The following is a 22,140-nucleotide window of genomic DNA, read 5'->3' as shown; positions in this document are numbered from 1 at the left end:
AGAGAGGGAGAGTATGAGCTGGGGAGAGGGGCAGAGGGAAAGAAAGGGGGAGAGAAAGAGAGAATCTTAAACAGGTTCTACACTCAGCATGGCGCCCAGAGAGCAGGGCTTGATCCCACAACTTGAGATCAGGACTTGAACCAAAATCAAGAGTCATATGCTCAACGGACCAAGACACTCAGGCACCCCCAGAACTGGAAATATTAAATGAAGATTGCGTTATTGCTGTCTAGTCAAGAGAGATTACATGAAAATCTGATCTGGAGACCCATACACAAAGAAAAGGCCTGAGATCGACTTCAAAAAAATGTCAGATGAGTCTATCTGCTGTAAATGTTTAGGTTAAAATATTTAAGGTAGTATGTATTATTTCTTTTTTGGAAATAATGGCTGATCCCAGTCTCATTGGGTAAGAGTTTTACCTGAGTTTTTTCATTAACTCAATGTTTGTTAAGCAAGCCAAAACACCATTTCATACTTGAATTTTCCTCTTGGGGAGTTTTGACAAGATCATTGAAGTTAAAAGTAAAGACCGTTTAAGTCTCTAGAGATGTCCTGTATCATATTGCTATTTTCCTTAGCCCATGATTTTTCATATTTTTCATTGTCACAGTTTTTATTAATGGAAAAGTTACCTGACAGTAATGGTACCATTTGATTGTCATCTCCAAAACAGAGAAAGATTCTGGAAATTTGTCTTTTATCTTTGCATTGACTACCCACCCCCTTTTTAAACTGAAGCTGCTATTTATATTTCATTTTCAGTTACTTCTTCACACACATCTTCCATGCTAAGAAATTCCATATCTAAAGCCATTTCAACTTTTTCCCCCAGAATATTTCTTCTAATGTTTTAGAAGAATCTGCAGTCTCAGATGACGTGGTATCTCCAGATGAAGAAGGTATCTGCTCTGGAAAGTACTTTACTGAGACAGGACTCGTGGGATTACTGGAACAAGCAGCTGCTTCTTTCTCTATGGTAGATGACTCCTGTTCATTCTCTTTCCCCAGATACATACCTCTGGATTATTAATGACATGTGTATTCTCTCTGCCTGTGACCCTGCTCTTCCTTTATACTAGTTTTCTCCAAGTACCTTAAGAACTGAGACCAGATCTTATCTATAGATTCATCATTGCTTACTCCTTTTTATCTTAATTGTCATATTCTCCAGTATTTTTTGTTTGCTTATTTATGAACCATCACTTAGTCTACAACAGATTTTTTAGGAGTTTATAAATCTTTTAGCACCAGACATTTTCTAAAACCTTAAAATTAAAAAACAGAACAAAACAGAAAACCTCTGGATGATTTAAGTTCCTGTTCAAGCTGACTAACACGGCTGTAGCTATAGAGCTGGTCTGTTGAATGAAAGGAAGAATCTTCTTTTTAGTATGTCAGATGTTGCCCTGGTGCTCAGGAAAATTATAGCCAGTCATCTCATGGGTTGCATAGGGACCTCTATTAGGTAGATGTTAGAGTCCTGGAGCTTACTTATCAGGAACTTTATGAACTATCTCCTAGTTCCCTTGCCTGACCTAATGTCCCATGCTATGTAACCCCAGTCCTTGTCCCTCCCTATCTTTATGTGAAGAATTGAAGCAGTTTTGTTAATCAAATCATTTTTTAACGTTTACTTATTATTGAGAGACAGAGAGCATGAGCATGGAGGGGCAGAGAGAGGGGGAAACACAGAATCAGAAGGAGGCTCCAGGCTCTGAGCTGTTAGCACAGAGCCTGATGTGAGGCTAGACTCCCAAACCACAGATTGTGACCTGAGCTGAAGTCAGATGCTTAACCGACTGAGCCACCCAGGCACCCCTTAGATGGGGTGATTATTAAAGAAGGGAAAGATAGTTAGCCAAATCCCTGCTTACTTTCTTTCATAAAAAAAAAAAAAAAATTTTAACATTTATTTGAGAGAAGAGAGAGAGGGGGAGTGCAAACAGGGGAAAGGGCAGAGAGAGGGAGAGAGAGAGAGAATCCCAAGCAGGCTCTGCACTGTCAGCGCAGAGCCCGATGTGGGGCATGACTTCACGAACTGTGAGATCATGACCTGAGCCCAAATCAAGAGTCAGATGCTTAACTGACTGAGCCACCCAGGTGCCCCAGGACTTTTCTGACATTTCTGCTGAGTATTTAGTGTCCCAGCACCACGGATAAGGAGTCTTGAAGTTCATGTTGGGGGAAGAGGGAAACTTAACGTAATATGCAATGCTGCCCTTCTTCACCATTGTACTGCTATTGGAAATTGGATATTCTCCTGGCCTTAACCCTACCTTGCAATGTATTGGTTAAAGGCATCGATTTAGAAGGCATACAACAAGACTTCAAATCCTGCCTCTGCTACCTTAGTAGTTAAATCACTTCAGGCACAAATTACTCAACCTATCAATGATTCATTTTTCTCATCTATTTAAATGCATCTAAGAATAGTACCTATCACGTAGGAGTCTTGTTAGGATTAAATGAGTTGATATATGTAAACTGCTTATCACAATGGCTGGCTCCAAATAAGTATTACTGTTTGCCATTATCATCCTATTCATCATTACTGATGTTTAGAATGAGTTTACATAAATATAATTATTCAGAGACTCTAAGAATGTTAGGTGATTGACCATTTTAAAATTTCCTGTCTGAAAAATAAAATAAAATTTCCTGTGTGAGGCCTTCAACTGTTCTGATTGCTCCCCTGGATCCCTGCTCCTTGAGTTTCATTTTACGTGATCTGAACTAGCAGGGAAAAAATGTTTTTTTTGCTATTAATGGAATATTTTAATAAATACACACTCTGTGTTTGTGTGTATGTGTGTAATTTTAATAATTCACAGTAGTGCAGTGGCCTGTATTACAGAAGTTCTTTTGTAATAGCATATAATTATGAAATTCACTGTTTTTCAGTGAATCCGTTTAATCTTAATTATAATAATTACTGGGGCATTTTAGTTACACTGTATTTATTTCACTATTATAGTTATATGATTGCATAAATTCCTGTGAACTTTTACTGGAAAATATCAGAACCGTATGTTTATTTCCTTGGGAAAATATGTTTGCTAATTTGTGTGGTAATATGAATTCAGTGGCTCTTGGAAAACATCTCTTTCTTCCTTCACTACAGCCACCAATTCATTATTAAGGACAAGAAAACAGAATAGCAGTACAAACACATTTTGTCCATCACTTTGATTATAGGCAGAGCAACCCTTGGCCAGCCACTGGCTAACTGCCCCCTAGTGGAATAAAATCTGGTAGCTTAGAACCTTCTTACATTTTGTGAAAGACAAGTGATATTTTCCCATTGGATATTTCCAGTAAGATTTCCTGTGCCAATTTAATATTTTAGAAATGTAGGGGCTCCTGGGTGGCGCAGTCGGTTAAGCGTCCGACTTCAGCCAGGTCGTGATCTCACGGTCCGTGAGTTCGAGCCCCGCGTCGGGCTCTGGGCTGATGGCTCAGAGCCTGGAGCCTGTTTCCGATTCTGTGTCTCCCTCTCTCTCTGCCCCTCCCCCGTTCATGCTCTGTCTCTCTCTGTCCCAAAAATAAAAAAAATAAAAAATAAAAATTAAAAAAAAAAACATTGAAAAAAAAATATTTTAGAAATGTAAATAATTTTAGTTTGCCAGGAGGCCACAAGTTATCTGATATCTGTGACCAGTGTAATAATTAATAATTAGATTTCTTTTATTCCACTGCTCAGAATTCTGCAATAGTTTATATGCCTGTGTAAGTACCGACACTAGTAAGTACCGACACACTAGTGAAGTAATTACTGGGTAGATAGCAAAATATTCAATTTAACTTAAACAGAAATTTAAACTTAACATATGTTAAATACACACACACACATACACCATCCAACCATCCATCTGGAGGAATCAATACGTTGTGCAAAATTCTTTTATTAAGAGTTAATAAAATTAAACATTAGTAGTGTTAATTTTTATGTCCTATTGGGAAAGTGTCATTGGTATTGCCTTAGTAGAAATATTGTGAATTCATAAATTGTAATTATTTACTTTAATATCAATGTAACAGAAAACATATAACATTATTTTTATAGGCTGGCATGTATGAAGCAGTAAACGAGGTTTACAAAGTACTTATTCCTATTCATGAAGCTAATCGGGATGCAAAGAAACTATCCACAATTCATGGTAAACTTCAAGAAGCATTCAGCAAAATTGTTCATCAGGTAATGACTGCAATTTCTAGCTTCAGTGTAAATGGAGAAAACTGTCTAAAAGCATTAGTGTTGCTTTGTACTGATGTCAAACTAGATCCAATGAAATGACCATTTTAATCAGATTATAAATGAACAATGTCAAAATGATGGTTCATGGCCAGAGCAGACTCATTAACAAAAAATGAATTTACTTAGAGTAGATAATGATCATCCTAAATTTTCTACACAGTTTTTTTCTTCACTTTTAAAAACTAATTAGTAGTTAGCAAATTTTTTTTAAATCATGAGTTCTTTTTGTTTCACAGTATGGGTTAAAATTATAAATCTGATTTTTACATGGATTTCTTTTGCTGCCAAAAATTTTTATATGTAAGGTAGTTTTTTATTAAATGATATTAAAGTCTAATAGACTAATATTGTTAATGTTTTCAACTCAACGGTAACTGTTTTTCCTAGATGTTCCATTCAGTCATCCTTTAATATATTTCTAACATGAAAATAGTATTTAGTGAAAATAATGAATAAAACGGTTATCTTATGTTTATTCGATTATAATAGTATGATTTTAGTACTTGTTTATAGTTCATGGAATCCACATATTATCACCAAAATTAAAATTAGCATAAGCTTGGTTTAAAAAATGAAGTCAACTATTAGCAATTGATTAACAAAAAATGAAACTAAAATCTGGGCTCTGTTAAAATACTCTGAAATATCTTATTGAGCCTCCTCCTTCCCCATTTTTCCATTCCCTTCTCTGGGCTACCTGTGCTGTTATCTGCTATTACCATCATCTAAGAAGGAAGTGGAGTATTGATTATCTACTTTTGTATTCATTACTAGTCCTGCTGTACCCTCTGTCAGCTTGACCTCTTTCTTGCCATGAACTAAGCTATTCTAGATGAATTGATAGAATCTGAAAAACGTTAATCGTCTTAAAACAGGGCTGCTACACTGTTAAGCCACTATTTTATTATCACTACTAAAACACTGAAGTTGCAGGAGATTTATTAGGATTCATAATGGTAACAGGTGGGTCTTTTTATAGTCAGTTGTACATATACTGTCAAAGGAGCCTCATCCCAGCTTCTAGAGCTGTAAAGTGCAAATTACACGGCAGGTCTGGAACACCTGGAGCTGGTAGTTTGCAAGAAATTTTCATACATTTGTATCATAAGCATCTGAGCAAAATTGTGATTTCTGTTCCAGTTTACCCTGGGTAGTTCAGCAAAGCGCAACTCCCTGTAGTTAGAGATCTAATTCAGACACATTCATGAAACAAGCAGCTGTCTCTTTTTCACCAAAAGTGTACTTTCCCTTATTAGAGTTTTTAAAAGATGAAATTTTAACTACTAGGTTTTGAACAAGCAGTTTATAAAATTATCACAGATCTCAAGTGAAAGAATATGGTGTTTAAAATATCCTGCTGTCCTCTATTCGCGGAGAAGAATTTACGATATATGGTACCTTACACTGCTGAAGTTCCTTTTGGCCTTTTTTTGTTCTTTTGAAACAGTTTTTTTTATGACTTGCCCTTTTTTACTTTTTATTATACAGAGTACTGGCTGGGAGGTAGGTAATGTTTTAGTTAGTTAAAGACACTAATAGATTGATTTGATCAGATTTCTTATGCCAATGCTTTGCCCACATGTGCTAGCTGTGGGCATTCTGTTGCTATCTGCTATCAACTGAATTCATTAACCAAAGAAATTTTGTTAAAATACTGTTAAGTTATTTTAAGCAATTTATTAAGAGGTTGCAGGCAGTGCATGGAAATTCCTATGTTACACTAATGAGATTCTTTGGTAAATGAGCCACTTTGTCATCACTTTAGTTTGTTTTTATCCTTTGAAGCATTTTCTTTCATCAACATTTACACACAGATTTCTTTTTTTAACCATACTGTTTCACCTCATTTTACAGAGGTCGATTTATGTGTTATTGCTCAGAGGTGTAACTAAAAAATACCATATTTCATCTGATCAAAGACGCCATCAATTGTAAGACATACCATTATTTTATATGCCTTTAAGAAAGAAGAAAAAAAACGTATTAAAGCACAACAGCCATCAGTGGAAAGATGAATGCTAACTACAGAGATATTAAAATGTGGGCCCCAAAAAACGTGCGTCTTAGAATTGATGAAATAATGTGTTGATTTGATCTGGAGTCACTTCACCTTGAGTAGAAGCAATACTGAGGAAGGAAATTCACTTTGTCATTTAAATTTTGTTGGCAGAAGGGATAAAGAGACTGAGAGAACATGAAATTTACTTTGACCTCCTGTACTGACAGTTTGATAATTCGTGTTTAATGAAGACTACATATGCTTCCTTTTATGTAGTAGGTAGGCTTGTGAAAAGTTCTATGTGAATCAGATTTTACCTGAAAAAAAGCCAGGAAGAATTGATTGCTGTTGTTTTAAATCTCTCTGGGAAGGAAAGAATTCTATAAACTGTGGCCTACTTTATGTTGACGAGGTAAAGCAAGGTATTAATCAGGTTTATTTTAAGCTAGGTATATTTGTACAGTTGTCTGCTTTGCCTCTCACTTTGAGGTCAGATTTATGTTGGTTCAACAGCGTAGGCTTTCTCTGGTTTTGTACTACAGTCCTTATTTGGGGACCCAAATAGAAAACCTTGGGAATAAACGTTATTGCTATGTTTCTTTCATTTCTGAGTTAGTCCCCACCTTTTGCTTTTCTTCAGACGAAGCCAGTACTTGTACATCTACCTTAATTCTCCAGATTAAATGCATATGATCTTATTAATATCTAATATATAATTCCTCATTTTTTGTGGCTCAGTGAAGAGATCTAGAAAGAGGCTTGCCATGGTTAATCTGTGAGTGGTACAGTTCCTTAGGGATTTCCTAACATGAAATGAAATTAGCTGAAAAGTAGGCATGAGAAAAGACACATTGAAACCTCTGAGCAGTTTATTACTAGTCTGCTTGATGCTAAATCGACCCCTGAAAGGTATAATTTTCACTGGTTATGACATTAATACCATTCTGTCATCATGTTGATTGCATGGTAAAAGTCACACAGACTTTTTTTTTTTGTTTATATTCTTGTCACTGCCTTTCACTGGACTTTTAGCTTTGTAGCTTCTAAAATTGTTGCACGTTTGTTTTTTGCTTTTTCCCTTGTAAAACTTAAATGGATGCTTGCATTTTAAAAATGTGTTTGCTACCATTTGCTGCTTATTTGTTTTGAAATTTCCCTAATTAAAATGCTTTCTGTTTTCTCTTCTCTCTTGCCCCTGGTTGCTGACCCTACTCCCTACTTTTACTATTGTCTATTGTGGTAAGTTCCTATCTTGTGAATATTTTTCTTTTTGACTCTGGGAAAACTTCAGTGATTTCATTTTTTTCTGAAAGCTATGTTTCCTAGCTAATATCCTAGTATTCTCAAAGAAGTCTAACTGGTTTAATATCCAGTAAGGATGACTTATACATTGTAGAAAGGCTCTTTGAATTGGTAACTCACTACCTGACTTATAGCCCACTACCTGGGCTTATATATTAGTGTGTTTCATTTTTCATTATGCTGTTTTATTTGGTACAAATTATTTGAGTTGGCAAAGCTTTTGAGGGATGTGTGTGTGTATGTGTGTGCGCGTGCGTGTGTCTGTGTGTAAAAGATAACTCTAAAACTTGACACTTAACAGTTTGGTAAAGTGTTTAATCATGCAAAATAACAAATCATGAACTCTTCTTAAATCATGGTGGCTGTTATCTGCTCTGGCAGTTTCAGTACCTTAATGGCTACGTAGTATTCACTTTTTCCCAAGCCCATTTATTTTTCTTAAAATAATAGGAAATAAAATGTTTTTTAATCATTTCTTTCTTATGACTACATTTTAAAAATATTTTTAGAAAAAGAAATACTGAATTTCTATATGGAAATTCTTATACTGATTTCATATTTTGTGTGTGTGTTTCATTTCTAAAAGATGTATTTATCCATATGTGCAACAGTGATCAATTTCAGAAGTAGATTAATGCAAGTTTGAATTTTTCAGAATAATCAATCCCCAAACATTGGTTATAGTCATATGACACTTTTCTCAATTTTTTTCTTTTTAATTTTTTAATGTTTATTTATTTTTGAGAGAGACACAGAGCATGAGCGGGGGAGGGGCAGAGAGAGAGGCAGACACAGAACCTGAAGCAGGCTTCAGGCTCTGAGCTGTCAAAACAGAGCCCAACGTGGGGCTTGAATGAACCCATGAACCATTAGATCATGACCTAAGCTGAGGTCAGACACTTAACCTACTGAGCCACCCAGGCACCCCTCAATTTTTTTTCTTTTTTTTTTTTTTTTTTTAATGTTTATTTATTTTTTGGGGACAGAGAGAGACAGAGCATGAACGGGGGAGGGGCAGAGAGAGAGGGAGACACAGAATCGGAAACAGGCTCCAGGCTCTGAGCCATCAGCCCAGAGCCCGACGCGGGGCTGGAACTCACGGACCGTGAGATCGTGACCTGGCTGAAGTCGGACGCTTAACCGACTGCGCCACCCAGGCGCCCCAATTTTTTTTTCTTAAAAGATAACATTTTTCTTTAAAGGGAATATCACCACCCTAGTAGGTATATCTTATATTCTCCAGAAAGGCTAGAGAAGGTGGGCTTATTAGCTTTGTGAAGCCAAACTCTTCCTGCTGGACCACTAAAGAAAAGTGGGGCACCCTAACTTTTGAGATTGAAGCACGGAAAAGGGCTATGTCTTACCTCTTGTCATTTGGCTGGATGGACATGAATGTGAGGCAGTGTTTGGTTTTTGTATGCTCAGAAATATTGGCTATAGTTCTGGTGCAGTGGTTGCTGTTGAATTTTTATATGCTTTATGCCATGCTAAAGCTAAGTGAGATAAATTAACTTATCTAAGCAAGTAAAGGTAGAGCAGAATTGGGAACTGCAATATAATGGAGGTGGGGGTAGTCTCTGAAAGAAGGGAATGAAGAAAATTCTAAGAGCATAGTCTTTACCTCTGGAATGTTAAGTCAGATATTAAGAAAGTTAAGGAAAACATAATAGGTAGGAAGAATCTTATCTTCAGGAGGAGATGCCTTTTGGGTAGTTAGTGACTCCCTGATAATTGGTACAGACCCATGACTGAGCACCTGACAGTGCTGTACTGCTGATTGTGTTCTGCCCTTATGCTACTCTTCAGGAGAAAAAGAAAGCTATGGACAGCAAACATGTACTGTGTAGATGATATTAGATGTGATTTCTTTTTCCCGGACTGGCCATGTAATGGTAAAAACTGACCTTCTGATAAGAAATGTAGTAGGATATATCTCAGAATATGTTCAGTAGGTGAATCACCAACCTGGTTATCGTATTAGAGTATGGAAGGAAAGAAATGCAAGCATGCAAAAACAACTATGGTAGAGGACAGTGTTGTAACATAGAGAAAGACAAACCATAGGATGGGAGGTATCCAGTAATTCTCAAAAGGCTTACTCAAGGAAATTGTCAAAAATTACCAAGGAAAACATAAGAGAAGTGGAAGATAGCTTAGAGATCATACTGGTGTCCTAGTGTTTGTGTATCAGTATATAGGGCATAGGGATTTTTATAGCTTATTTTTTTTAATGTTTTTATTTATTTTTGAGAGAGAGAGGTAAGTGCAAGCAGAGGAGGGGTGGAGAGAGAGGAGACACAGAATCTAAAGCAGGCTCCAGGCTCTGAGCTATCAGCACAGAGCCCAACATGAGGCTTGGACCCGCGAATGGTGAGATCATGACCTGAGCTGAAGTCAAACGCCCAGTCAACTGAGCCACCCAGGCGCCCCTGGGATTTTTGTACCTTAATTAAGAACTTGGACTTAAGGTGTCAAATATATTGGTCTTTAACTCCCAGCTCCAACACTGAGTAACAGTGTGACCTTGGGCAAATTACTTTTTCCTCCTCTATAAAATGAGAGTGAAAAAATGATACCTATCTCATAATTGTGATAAGAATTAACAATGATGCATGTAAAGGGGATAGCCAGTGTATAGCACATAGTAAGTCATTTAAAAACATTAGAGATTATTTTTTGGGGCGCCTGGGTGGCTCAGTCGGTTAAGCGTCCGACTTCGGCTCAGGTCACGATCTCGAGGTCCGTGAGTTCGAGCCCCGCGTCAGGCTCTGGGCTGATGGCTCAGAGCCTGGAGCCTGCTTCCGATTCTGTGGCTCCCTCTCTCTCTCTCTGCCCCTCCCCCGTTCATGCTCTGTCTCTCTCTGTCTCAAAAATAAATAAAAAACATTAAAAAAAAATTTTTTTTTAATAAATAAAATAAAAACATTAGAGATTATTTTTATTGTTGTTACTATAACATCATCATCATCATCATCATCACCGCTACTTATGTTAACACATTTTGGCTAATGAAGTCTAAGAGGTGTTATGTTCCCAAGCTGACATCTATGGCTAAATAAACTGATAAAAAATGTTTGTGCTCTATAAGAGAAATAGATCTGGTAGACGAGGAGGGACAGAAATTACCACTGTATGAAATAGTGGTATGCTTTTCTGGAAATCAATTACCTTGAAGAAAGTGTAGCAGAAAACAGTTGCGTGAGGATAAAAGTTTTAGTAGTGATATTATTATAGAAGTACACAACCAACTCAATAGAATGTTCTTGCTAAATAAAGATAACAAAAGTAGAAAAGATTTGAAATCCATTTGTTATAAGACATCTCGCCATTGGAGACATAGATAGATGAGTAGATGGATTTCCTTGTCTGGGACATGGTTTCATCCCATGAGATTGTGGAACCAATAAGTAGAACTTCCAAGGAAGAATTAAGTTGGAGTGTGGAGATGATAGGAATCTCAGAAAGAATTCATGGCCGTAAGGAAAAGTAATGCTAGAAAAAAGAGAGGCAAGGCGATAGGAAAGTAGAAAACCAGTGTCATCCTGTGGTCCAGAACTGAGGAGGAAATAAAATGAAGTGAGGTTTTTCCTGAGGAGGAAACTATATGTATAATTATGCTTTCATGAACATGTAGAGTCCATCGTTTTACACTAGGGAACTCTTTGTAAATTGAAGCTAAATTTCCTCAAACTCTTAGTCTTCCTTCTGCTGCTGTTCCCTCTCTCATGCCAGTGCACACACATTCATTCTCAGTTCCAGTAACTCCTTAGAGTTAACTCTGATCTACTCCATTTTACCTCTTGCACACTCCCCTTCAACTGCACTAGCCACCTTCCTGTTCCTCAAACATACTGGGTAGGCTTCTGCCTGGAATGCTTTTCCCCACAGGTCCACATAAATCACTCTCACACCTCCGTCACATCTTTGCTCACATGTCCCCTTTTGGTGAGACCCACCCTGACCACACTCTTTGTCTCTTCTGTTCACTGATTTCTCACAAACATCTAGAACAGTTTGCCGCCATATAGTAGGCACTAAATAAATATGTGAATGGATGAGTGGTTTCCCTCACATTCTGTTTTGTGCCTTTCTACGACTTTTCTTTCTTTCTCTCTCTGCTTTCTCTCTCTTCTTTCCTTCCTTCCCACATCCACTTAGCCATTCTTTTGAGTTGTAGAACCCTGTGTGTCACCTCTTTTGAGATCTGACTCCAGCAGGATTAATCTTTCCTTTCTCAATACCACTTTTTATTACAGCACATGACCATTTTTACTGTAATTATTTTAGTATATCCTTTACTTTCTTGAGAGGCCAAGTCTTTTTATTTTTATTTTTATTTTCATATTACTGAGTATGAATAGTGTCTAACACATTATCAGCACTCAATACTTTTTTTCCTTGATCTGAATGTCAGTATGAGAAAGTAAATAAGAAGTTTAAGCCTACTAACTAGTTACAAGCTGCATTAATAAAATTCACGTTTATATGGAGGGAGTCAGTGAGCCCACTAATCCCTGCACTGATCAGATCACATCAGCAATATTGTGTCTATTTCTGGGATTCCACACGTTGAAAGGTGGCCTTGAAAAACTGATAAAATGTAAACAAGATAGTAATTCCTATCATATAAAGATGATTGACAACTGGAGAGTTTAGCTAAGGGAAACAAGGCCTAATAGCAGTCTTCACATATTTAAAAAGCCACAATATTAAAGATTTGGAATAGTGTTTGAAGTTGGAAACCTCTGAGAGGAATAGAGCCAGAATAAGAAAACGTTAGTATTTGTGGTTTTTCTTTATTTAATTAATTTTTTAAATGTTTACTTATTTTTGAGAGGGAGAGGCAGCAAGCTAGGCAGGGGCAGAGAGAGAGGGAGACACAGAATCTGAAGCAGGCTCCAGGCTCTGAGCTGTCAGCACAGAGCCCAATGTGGGGCTCGAACTCACGAACGAGATCATGACCTGAGCCGAAGTCGGACACTTAACCGACTGAGCCACCCAGGCGCCCCTAGTATTTGTGGTTTTTAAAAAGTAGTAATGTATATCTACACATGTGTATGACATTTTTGAAACCTAACTATCACAAATCGTTGATTTTCTCAAATGCCATTTTCACTTTCCATGCAGTGCCTTCATTCCTTATGTCAAAATTTGCTGTTGTATTATTTTATTGACTTATTGATGGTTTTAATCAGAATATAATACCTTTTTGTCTACAGAGATTTAATTTGCTATAGAGCTTAATTTTTATGCCTATTAAATTTTGAAATAACAAAAAAATTTTATTTTTAAAATTTTTATTGCGGGGGAGAGAGAGAGAGAGAGAGTGGGGGAGAGGGGCAGAGGGAGAGAGAGATGTGAGGCTTGATCCCACAACTCTGGGATCAGGACCTGAGCCAAAAACAAGAATCGGATGCTCAACTGACAGAGCAACCCAGGCACCACCTGAAAAGAAACTTTAAATTAAAAGCCTCAAGTTTCTTTAGTGCCAAAGACATTTTTTTTCTTCAAAACTGTATTTCTTCTGGGTAAAAATGTGGGGATATTTTTAGTCACTGTACTTTTTTTTTTTTTTTTTTTTTTGGTATTAAGGATCAGAGTTTTGCTTAATTATCTGTTTAATTTGTGACTTATTTTACATATCCTTTTGCCTTCCAGTAAGAACTCAATATAGGAAAAATAAGTAAAAGACAGATTAGGCTTAAAGAGTATTCAGAGGTTTCTGAATACTTATGTGTGGCTCTGTATATAGGCACTACCATAAAATCCTTCTGAAATATCGTTGTAAATAAACTGTAAAGACTGCATAGAAAGCTTCCAAATATTTTATCTTTATTGAAGGAATTTGTTTTCAAATGCACTGTGTAAGAGTTCAGGTGATCTTAGTGTACTTTGTACTTGAATGTGTGGTTAATGCATGCAGTAGGTGGTTTGGGGACTTTAGAATAACCAACTCATGTCAAATTTTTCTCTTTTTATCTTTCATTCATGAATTTTCCCCTTTGTATTCCATTTTTAGTTACTCTTCCACGTATAAATATTTTTATTGGCAGAGGGATTCCCCATTGTAAATTTTTTATGTCAGGGCTTCCTGATGGTCTTGACATTTACTGTCTCCTCTGTGCCAGGTGCTATATACCCGGCTTTTAACTTTCATGATCTCATTTATTACATTTGTAAAGGGATTATATATAAAGGTAAATGCTAACTAAAAATATCAGTGTTATTTTTAAATTTAACTTTATTTAGTATGCTGTAATTTCAGAATAATTAAGACACAGTTCATGGTATCCCAAGCATCTTTTCTTACAGTAAGGAAAATAATTTATCTCAGTTGCGTAGGGACTTAAAAACACAGACCAATTTGAGGTGGTCACTTGGTACAAACTGTGAAAAACCTATACCATATGTGACTTAGTCACTTGATAAAAGTCCTAATTGCATAACGTTATTTGTTAGAAAAAATGAAAAAGAAAGATTACTTACTTTGTTTTAACTTCATTTGAGAAATAAAATATTGTAATTTTAAATTATTTTTGCAGTTTTTGAGAATTTTATACCGTAGTAGCAATCTAAACATAATGTAAGAAACAAAAAAACTTTGTATTAAGGTTTCTTTGTTTTCCTACACCTAGGATGGTAAGCGGATGTTTGGCACCTATTTTCGTGTTGGTTTTTATGGAACCAAGTTCGGGGATTTGGATGAACAGGAATTTGTCTACAAGGAGCCTGCAATAACCAAACTTGCGGAGATCTCTCACAGATTGGAGGTGAATTCTGCAGTAGTTTATAAATGCCATCTTTAATTTGTATTTTCTATGATGAATAGACTGTCAGATCCAGATCTAATCATTTAATAAGCCAGATCATGCCAAACTACTCCTTTACAGAATAAAGATTTTTTGATAGGTACAGTAATATGCTTTCTAATCCTTCAAATCTTTTATGGCAACAGTAAAATAATATTAACTGCTTCTTTTTGAGGCTCTATTTTCACATCTGTCTTAGAAGGCCCTACACCCTTCAGAATTACTGTGATTTACAGAGAAATGTGTATAGTATTATCTGCACTTTGTAGAAAAAGACATAAGCAGTTACGTAGCAACTAATAATAGAATTGGAACTAGAACCTCAAGAAATTTCTGACCCAAGTGCATTATCTCTTTGGCCTGATTCCCAGGGAGATTCCTTTAGGACTTAAAAGCCTGAAATCACACCCTGAAAACACTTCTTAGAACCCCTTAACCTTCTTTTTCACTCCTTATTCATTTTCACCAAGATGATAAATTTTCATATTAAGAGGTTTACCAATCTTCTCTGCTGTAGTTACTCTTTCCAACCTTTCTTTATTCTTTTTACTCAAAAGGCAGTCCAGGACTAGAAAGCACCGGCATCATCTAGGAGATTGTTTGAAATGTAGAATCTCAGACCCTACCCCAGACCTTCTGAACTCATTCATATGTGGAATTTAAGAAACAAAAAAGATGAAGATAGGGGGAAGGGGGGGGGGGGAAGAGAGGTGGGGGGAGGCAAACCATAAGAGACATTAACTATAGAGAACAAACTGAGAGTGGATGGGTGATGGTAGGGCACTTGTGGGGCGCCTGGGTGGCTCAGTAGGTTGAGCCATCCGACTTCAGGTCAGGTCATGATCTCGCGGTTTATGAGTTTGAGCCCCACATCGAGCTCTGTGCCAACAGCTCAGAACCTGCAGTCTGCTTCAGATTTTGTGTCTCCGTCTCTCTCTCTGTTCCTTCCCAACTTGTGCTCTCTCTAAAGTAAATAATAAAACATTAAAAAAGGGGGGGGGGGGCACTTGTGTTAAGCACCAGGTATTATTATTCTACTCCTGAAACCAATATTACCCTATATGTTAACTAATGGGAATTGAAATAAAAACTTGGAACAAAAGAAAAAAATTCATCATTTTTAACAAGATCCCTGGGTTATTTCTATTCACATAATAGTTGGAGAAGCAGTGTTCTGGGGCTTGTTTTTATTCTCAGCTGATGTTAATTTCTTGACTGTTACATGCTTGTGTTCACCTTCCATGAATTGGCTTAAAGTGTGACTTTTTATTTTTTAAGAGCTAAATAAGTCTTGGGAAATGCTGACATGGTGTCTTCCAAATTTACTCAATCATAAAACTTATCTTTGAGGGAAGAGCAGGGGTTCTCCTTTGAAGATTCAGATTTAATTTTTCCTATTGAATATCTCCATCCAATGCCCATGCTGCTACTCAGTGTTAAATGGCAAAGTTACTACATTCTTGACTGGGCTGACTTTTCAAAATCTAAACCAGTATAAAACTTTCAACAGATCAATGCCTTTATTTGAAAATTCTGGAATATTAAATCATTCATAAAATGAATGCTGGTTCATTGACCCATACCTGTAAGAAGTCAGGCCACATCAAACTCAATAGTAAGATTCTATACATCAAAGATACTGAGTTTCTTTTGTTTCTGCTTTCTGTTCCCTTTTTGTTTTTCTTGAGGACCTCTTATGGAATCCAGTATTTTTATTGGAGAAAATTGTTATTTTATTTTGTGTTAAAGTGAGTGATGGGAATAAAATCAGATTAATAGGCTAAATATAATTTTTGTGAACCTAAATAATTATTTTGTAATTATTCAGATGATTGTACAAGAACTTAGCCTCATTTTGGTCAGAAGTCTCCCTGAGAGGCTTTCTCTACTCTCTAATGTTAATTTCATGTAAAAGGTTTCTTTTTCTTTATTGTAGGGATTTTATGGAGAAAGATTTGGAGAGGATGTGGTTGAAGTAATCAAGGACTCTAATCCTGTAGACAAGTGTAAATTAGATCCTAACAAGGTATGGTTAATTAGACCGGAATGTACATACGTATATCTCTGAGACTGGTTTTGAGGGAGAAGGACTAAATGATGACTTAACAGTGAGAAAATGAAGGGCTTTTTTTCTTTCCTAGGCATACATTCAGATTACCTATGTGGAGCCATACTTTGACACATATGAGATGAAGGACAGAATCACCTATTTTGACAAAAATTATAATCTTCGCCGTTTCATGTACTGTACGCCCTTCACTTTAGATGGCCGTGCCCATGGGGAACTTCATGAACAATTCAAACGGAAGACCATTCTGACCACTTCTCATGCCTTTCCTTATATTAAAACAAGGGTCAATGTCACTCACAAGGAGGAGGTAAGTCCCCAAACAGGGAACTAGGATTAAAGAAACCAATACATTGGAGCCATGTGAGAACAGTGTGGATGTAGCATTATGTACTGCCCCTCGTGTAAACGTACTAGAAGTTTACCCATTTTTGAGTCATTAATTTCAGCTTCTTTTCTTGGTCCCTAGTTTACCCTTGGTTTATGCTTTAAAAGGTTGGCTTTTTTTTTTTTTAAGGCATCCAAAGTTTGGAATTATGTTATTGGACAATAATTTATACTTAGTCTCCACTTTTTAAAAAATTGATTATATATAAAGCTCATTAAATAGTTTTCAGTCAGGACACTGACCTAATGTTATTTCATCCAGATCATCTTAACCCCAATTGAAGTTGCTATTGAAGATATGCAGAAAAAGACTCAGGAGTTGGCATTTGCAACACATCAGGATCCAGCAGACCCCAAAATGCTTCAGATGGTGCTCCAGGGGTCTGTAGGCACAACAGTGAATCAGGTTAGTGCTTTTTGCTAGTACTCTGTAAATTCCGTGATAAATGGAATTGGGAATGATGTCATGATTACATTTCACAGAGATCACAGGTAAGTGTTAGATCAGGCAGAAAAAGATTTGTGTTAGAAGTGGTTTGCAGAAGTCACAAAGGATAAATGAAGATAGACTGAAAAACAAAAATCTTTTTAGTATGATCTGTCACTAAGGTTTTCATGCCTCCTCCTGTACTGCCTGTATTTGTCTACCCATCTGTTCTCAAACATTCTATTAAGAAGGAATTGATTCACTTAAAATGGCCTTTCCTTTAAAATCTTGTACTAAATGAACGTGATCTAAAAAGGCCTCATTTTCAGAGCTACATACATACATGCGAATGCTTGCCCCCTTAGTACTCCCTGGTGTTTCTTCTCCACATCTCCTTCACAGTGAGTCATGAGCAGGAAATAAATAATGTGGATTCGCTTTGAAAGTTTTAATAACATATGTACGTATTATTGTTGTTTTGTCATATGCAGATTAGAAGCCATCCCCATTATCTCCTTGTGATGGGTTCATTCAGCTTCTCTTGCTGATGATTAGGGAATATTCCAGGGTAAGGTAAAATCCAGAAAGGCTTCAAGTAAGATTTCATATTATGTATCTTTTATATCTTATATATCGATACTGCCCTATCGATACCGATTTACTTCAATACTGAAGTAAATATTTTAACACTTTTACCCCTAAAAACATACATGATTTGGGGGTTTTACTTCCAAAAGGTATAACAGTCACAAAAGGTCATCTCCAACAGCTGACTGCATCCAGGATAAATTATGGAATATAAAAAGTACAAAGCACAATGCTTCTATGAATATGATAGTCAGTCCTTGAACTCCTCTTTTCTTTGAAAAATGCACTAATTTAATTGCAGTACTTAAAAATATAAGATTTGGCATTAAGAGAAGCTGAAAATCAATTGCCAGAATCTATCTGTGAGAAGTTTTAATATAGGCATAGACGTACATGCATTAAGCTTAAGTGGAACCATCTCATTGCTAAGAAAAAATCATTTGGGTAAATTCTACCTCTGATTTTAGAGAAGACCAAAACATACTTGTTTTATGTTCTTATTTTACAGGGGCCTTTGGAAGTTGCCCAGGTTTTTCTATCTGAAATACCCAGTGATCCAAAACTCTTCAGACATCATAATAAACTACGACTGTGCTTCAAAGATTTTACTAAAAGGTACTCAAGACTTCTACATAAAGATCCTCACATTTGAGAATGTCCAAACCACAGAATGGTATAAGGTCCTTAAGGGACTATTCAAAAGAGAGAATCTAGGAAAGCATCTCACAGTGAGAAACAGTTTGTGCGTTACTTCCTGTACCTTCCGGGCCTCTACGTATCCCCCCCTACGTATCCAATACTCTGTAATGCCATATTTTTTATTTTAAAGATTAGAAGAGCCAAGACTCAAATTTTTTTTTAACTTGAAACTGTTATAGACCATTTAACTATTTAACCTGAGAGTCATTATTTATGGTGAACCTTCAATGGGAAAGTTTTGGTTTCCCTTCACTCAGGAAACAGAAGCAACAAACTTGGAAGCAAAAAATTTATGTTCAGATCTTGTCTTTGTAATTGTGTGTCCTATTCCAGGTCACTTAATCTCTATCATCCTTTATTTTCTAGTATATAAAGTAAGGATAATAATATCTGCTTGTGCAAGTTAAGTGAAATAATATATGGGTGTGTCGGGGTCCCCAAGACCACCCCCAGTTTTAACGATTTGCTGGGAGGACTGACAGGACTCAGCATATAGATGTAGTCATGGCTATGATTTGTTGCTGTGAGAAGGGACAAAGTAAAACCTTCAAAGGGAAAAGGCACAGAGAAGTCTTGGGGAATCCAGCTGTAGGCTCCACAATGCTCTCTTAGGGGATTTGCACAGGAGCTCCTGACGCCTCCAGCACTGAGCTGGGATAGCATGTGTGAAATGTTGTCTACCCAGGAAGCTCAGTAGAGACTCAGTGCCAAGACTGTTGCTGGGGGCTGGTCACATAGACACCTTCTCCCTGGTATCTACCAGAATTCCAGACTCACAGAATGAAAGCAGGTATTCAGCATAAGCCATAATGTTTGTGTAAATAGTTTAGGCACATTGAGCCGCTCTTATCTTCTGGGAATGATTACCTCCCAAAGTCCAAATTCCAAGACACTAACCAAGCGCCATCCTGGCAAACAGGCCTTCGAAGGATAACAGTCTCCGGCCTACAGTTAACTCTTTTCTGCACAAATAATATTTGGCACATAATAAATAGGTGTTTAGTAAATATTAAATTTTGAAACAGTAGGAAAAACAGTCATTTATCAACTTGATACTGGTTCCTGCTTTACTAACACTGAAAGCGAAATAGAGAGAATGATTAATTTTACATGGTCATGCCAGGGAAGATTGCACACAGGAGTCGACATTTGATATGGACCTTGGAAGGAAGAATATTAGTTTTCAGACAGATACAGGGAGAAAGCGTATACTAAATAGAAGAGAAAAAAAGAAAACCAGCATGAGCAAAGTTCAGAGTCTCTTCGGAGAAAGGTGAATAGTTTAATGAAGCTGGAACCATAAAATCTGTGAAGAGAGGCAGTCGAATACTGGGTAAGTGGACTGGGATTAGATTGTAAGAGCCTAGTGTACCATTAAGTAAATGACTGTCACCTAATAAAGTAGCATCAGAACCCAGTCTTTGACTCCCTGTTGTGCTTTCTCTTATCAAATCATTCATTGAACAGCTTTATCAGGGGTAGAGATAATTTTATATCAGTTTTGTCATCAGAAAATTATGAGGAATGCTAACATAATCAAGTATTTTAAGACGGAATTTCCCATGTTCTCATTGCAATAGCTATCATGAATTCCTATCAGTCTCTCCTGCCTGAACATGGTGAATATCTTTTAAAAGACTTCAAAAAGCTTCACTGGAAGTCTGAGATTCCATAATCTGATTAGTGGCCTAGACCCCTTCTAGGTTTGATTTTAGGAAGCAGCAGGAAACAGCTCCAAGTATATGAAGTAAATGAACTGTGGTAGTGAAAGAAGGAAACCTGCTTTATACCTGTAAAATTGACTAATAGCTGGCATTAGTTTTATTATTAGGAAAGTTTCAAATAACAACCAAAAACACCCTGCTATCTGTCAGCCAGATGGTCTTGGAACAATACGTACTTCTTTAGGTCATACACATTTAATTATAGACAGATACGGCTTTTCTTGCCGTTATTTGGAAGTTTTACATGATTACATTCATATATATCCTCCTCTGTGCATATTGATGATAAGGTAATGAACTTTTGTAGTGCTCAGGTCTCCTTAAGTGTTACCAACTGTAGAGAAGGTTTTCTTCATTTTAAATGACAAAAAGGCAGAAACACCAAACAAACTATAAAATATAAATCTTATCAAGAAAATTATAGCCTTTTTTATTATTTATTATTTTATTAAAGTCATGCTACCTTTTGTGTTACCTTTAATTTTTTATATCAGTATGCATATATATATATATATATATATTTATAAAAATTCACTTACAACATACATAGAATTTTTTTTCAGTTAAAGTTAAAACTTTCTTTTTTTTTTTAAATTTTTTTTTTTTTTTCAACGTTTATTTATTTTTGGGACAGAGAGAGACAGAGCATGAATGGGGGAGGGGCAGAGAGAGAGGGAGACACAGAATCGGAAACAGGCTCCAGGCTCTGAGCCATCAGCCCAGAGCCCGACGCGGGGCTCGAACTCACAGACCGTGAGATCGTGACCTGGCTGAAGTCGGACGCTTAACCGACTGCGCCACCCAGGCGCCCCTAAAGTTAAAACTTTCTAATGGTTACTTTATTTCATCAAATGTTTGAATTTAAGTTGAATTTAAGCGTGATGTAGTTATCCAGTGTGTTGGATTTTTTAAAATATTTTTTATTATAGTCGACACAATGTTTCGTTAGTTTCAGGTATACAACATGGTGATTTCCTATACCTTATGCTGTGTTCTCTACAAGTGTAGCTACTGTCTGTCAGCATACAATGCTGTTACAGTATCATTGATTATGTTCTCTATGCCATTCTCTGTGCCTTTTGTGCCTGTGGCATATTCATTCCGTATCTGGAAGCCTATACCTCATACTCTCCTTCACCGTTTTGCCCATCTTCCTACTGCACTTAGATCTGATTCTGCTCTTTTGTTGTTGTTGTTCATTTGTTTTTTAGATTCGACATGTAAGTGAAGTCATATCATTGTCTTTCTTTGTATGACTTATTTCACCTAGCATAATATCTCTGAGTCCATCCATGTTGTCACAGATGGCAAGATCACATGCTTTTCATGGCTGTGTAATGTTCCGTTGTTTGTAAATACCATATCTTCCTTATCCATTCATCTATCAGTGGACACTTAGGTTGCTTCCATATCTTGGCTAATGTAAATAATGCTGCAATAAACATAGGGGTGTATATATCTTTTTTAATTAAATGTTTTCATTTACTTTGGGTAAATACCCAGTAGTGGGATTATTGGATCAAATGGTATTTCTGTTTTTAATTTTCTGAGGAGCCTCCATACTATTTTAAGCATGAAATGACTAAGCCAAAGTACACGAACATTTTTACGAGCCCTTAATACATCATGCATTGCAAAAAGTTTCTAAGTATCAAACAGTGCCAAGTATGCAAGTGTACTAATCTCAGCACACCTTGCTTTAAGTAATGCCATTTAGGTAGGGTATCCCTTGTTAATCAGTTTAAATGGTACTTTTGTTTGTATTCTTTTATTCCTAAAACCAGTGAACACTTTTGCATGTGTTTACTTCTTATATTTTGGGATTTATATTTTAAAACTAATTTTCATTAAATCTTAAATGCATTTAATATAATATTTA

The 22,140-nt window shown here is 36.5% G+C and overlaps 1 protein-coding gene across 10 annotated transcripts in view; it reads left to right on the top strand.

Moving 5' to 3' along the window:
- Nucleotides 1-22,140, top strand: part of DOCK7 (dedicator of cytokinesis 7) — a 236,897-nt gene that overhangs the window by 201,828 nt on the left and 12,929 nt on the right. For 5 of the 10 annotated variants that reach the window (XM_086717165.1, XM_086717168.1, XM_086717170.1 and 2 more), the window contains 8 exons: nt 836-979; nt 4,067-4,198; nt 5,747-5,761; nt 14,204-14,329; nt 16,305-16,394; nt 16,510-16,746; nt 17,086-17,229; nt 18,347-18,453. In XM_086717165.1, coding sequence (XP_086573291.1) covers nt 836-979; nt 4,067-4,198; nt 5,747-5,761; nt 14,204-14,329; nt 16,305-16,394; nt 16,510-16,746; nt 17,086-17,229; nt 18,347-18,453 — 995 coding nt within the window. Of the gene's footprint in view, nt 1-835; nt 980-4,066; nt 4,199-5,746; nt 5,762-14,194; nt 14,330-16,304; nt 16,395-16,509; nt 16,747-17,085; nt 17,230-18,346; nt 18,454-22,140 lie in introns of all 10 variants that reach the window. The other 5 variants (XM_086717166.1, XM_086717171.1, XM_086717169.1 and 2 more) reach the window with 2 other exon arrangements.

This window comes from Puma concolor, chromosome C1, assembly GCF_028749965.1.
Source record: "Puma concolor isolate L17-30 chromosome C1, mPumCon1.1.hap2, whole genome shotgun sequence".
NCBI lineage: Eukaryota > Metazoa > Chordata > Mammalia > Carnivora > Felidae > Puma > Puma concolor.
The sequence above is the reverse complement of the archived record's forward strand: the minus strand, read 5'-3'. Positions and strand labels throughout refer to the sequence as shown.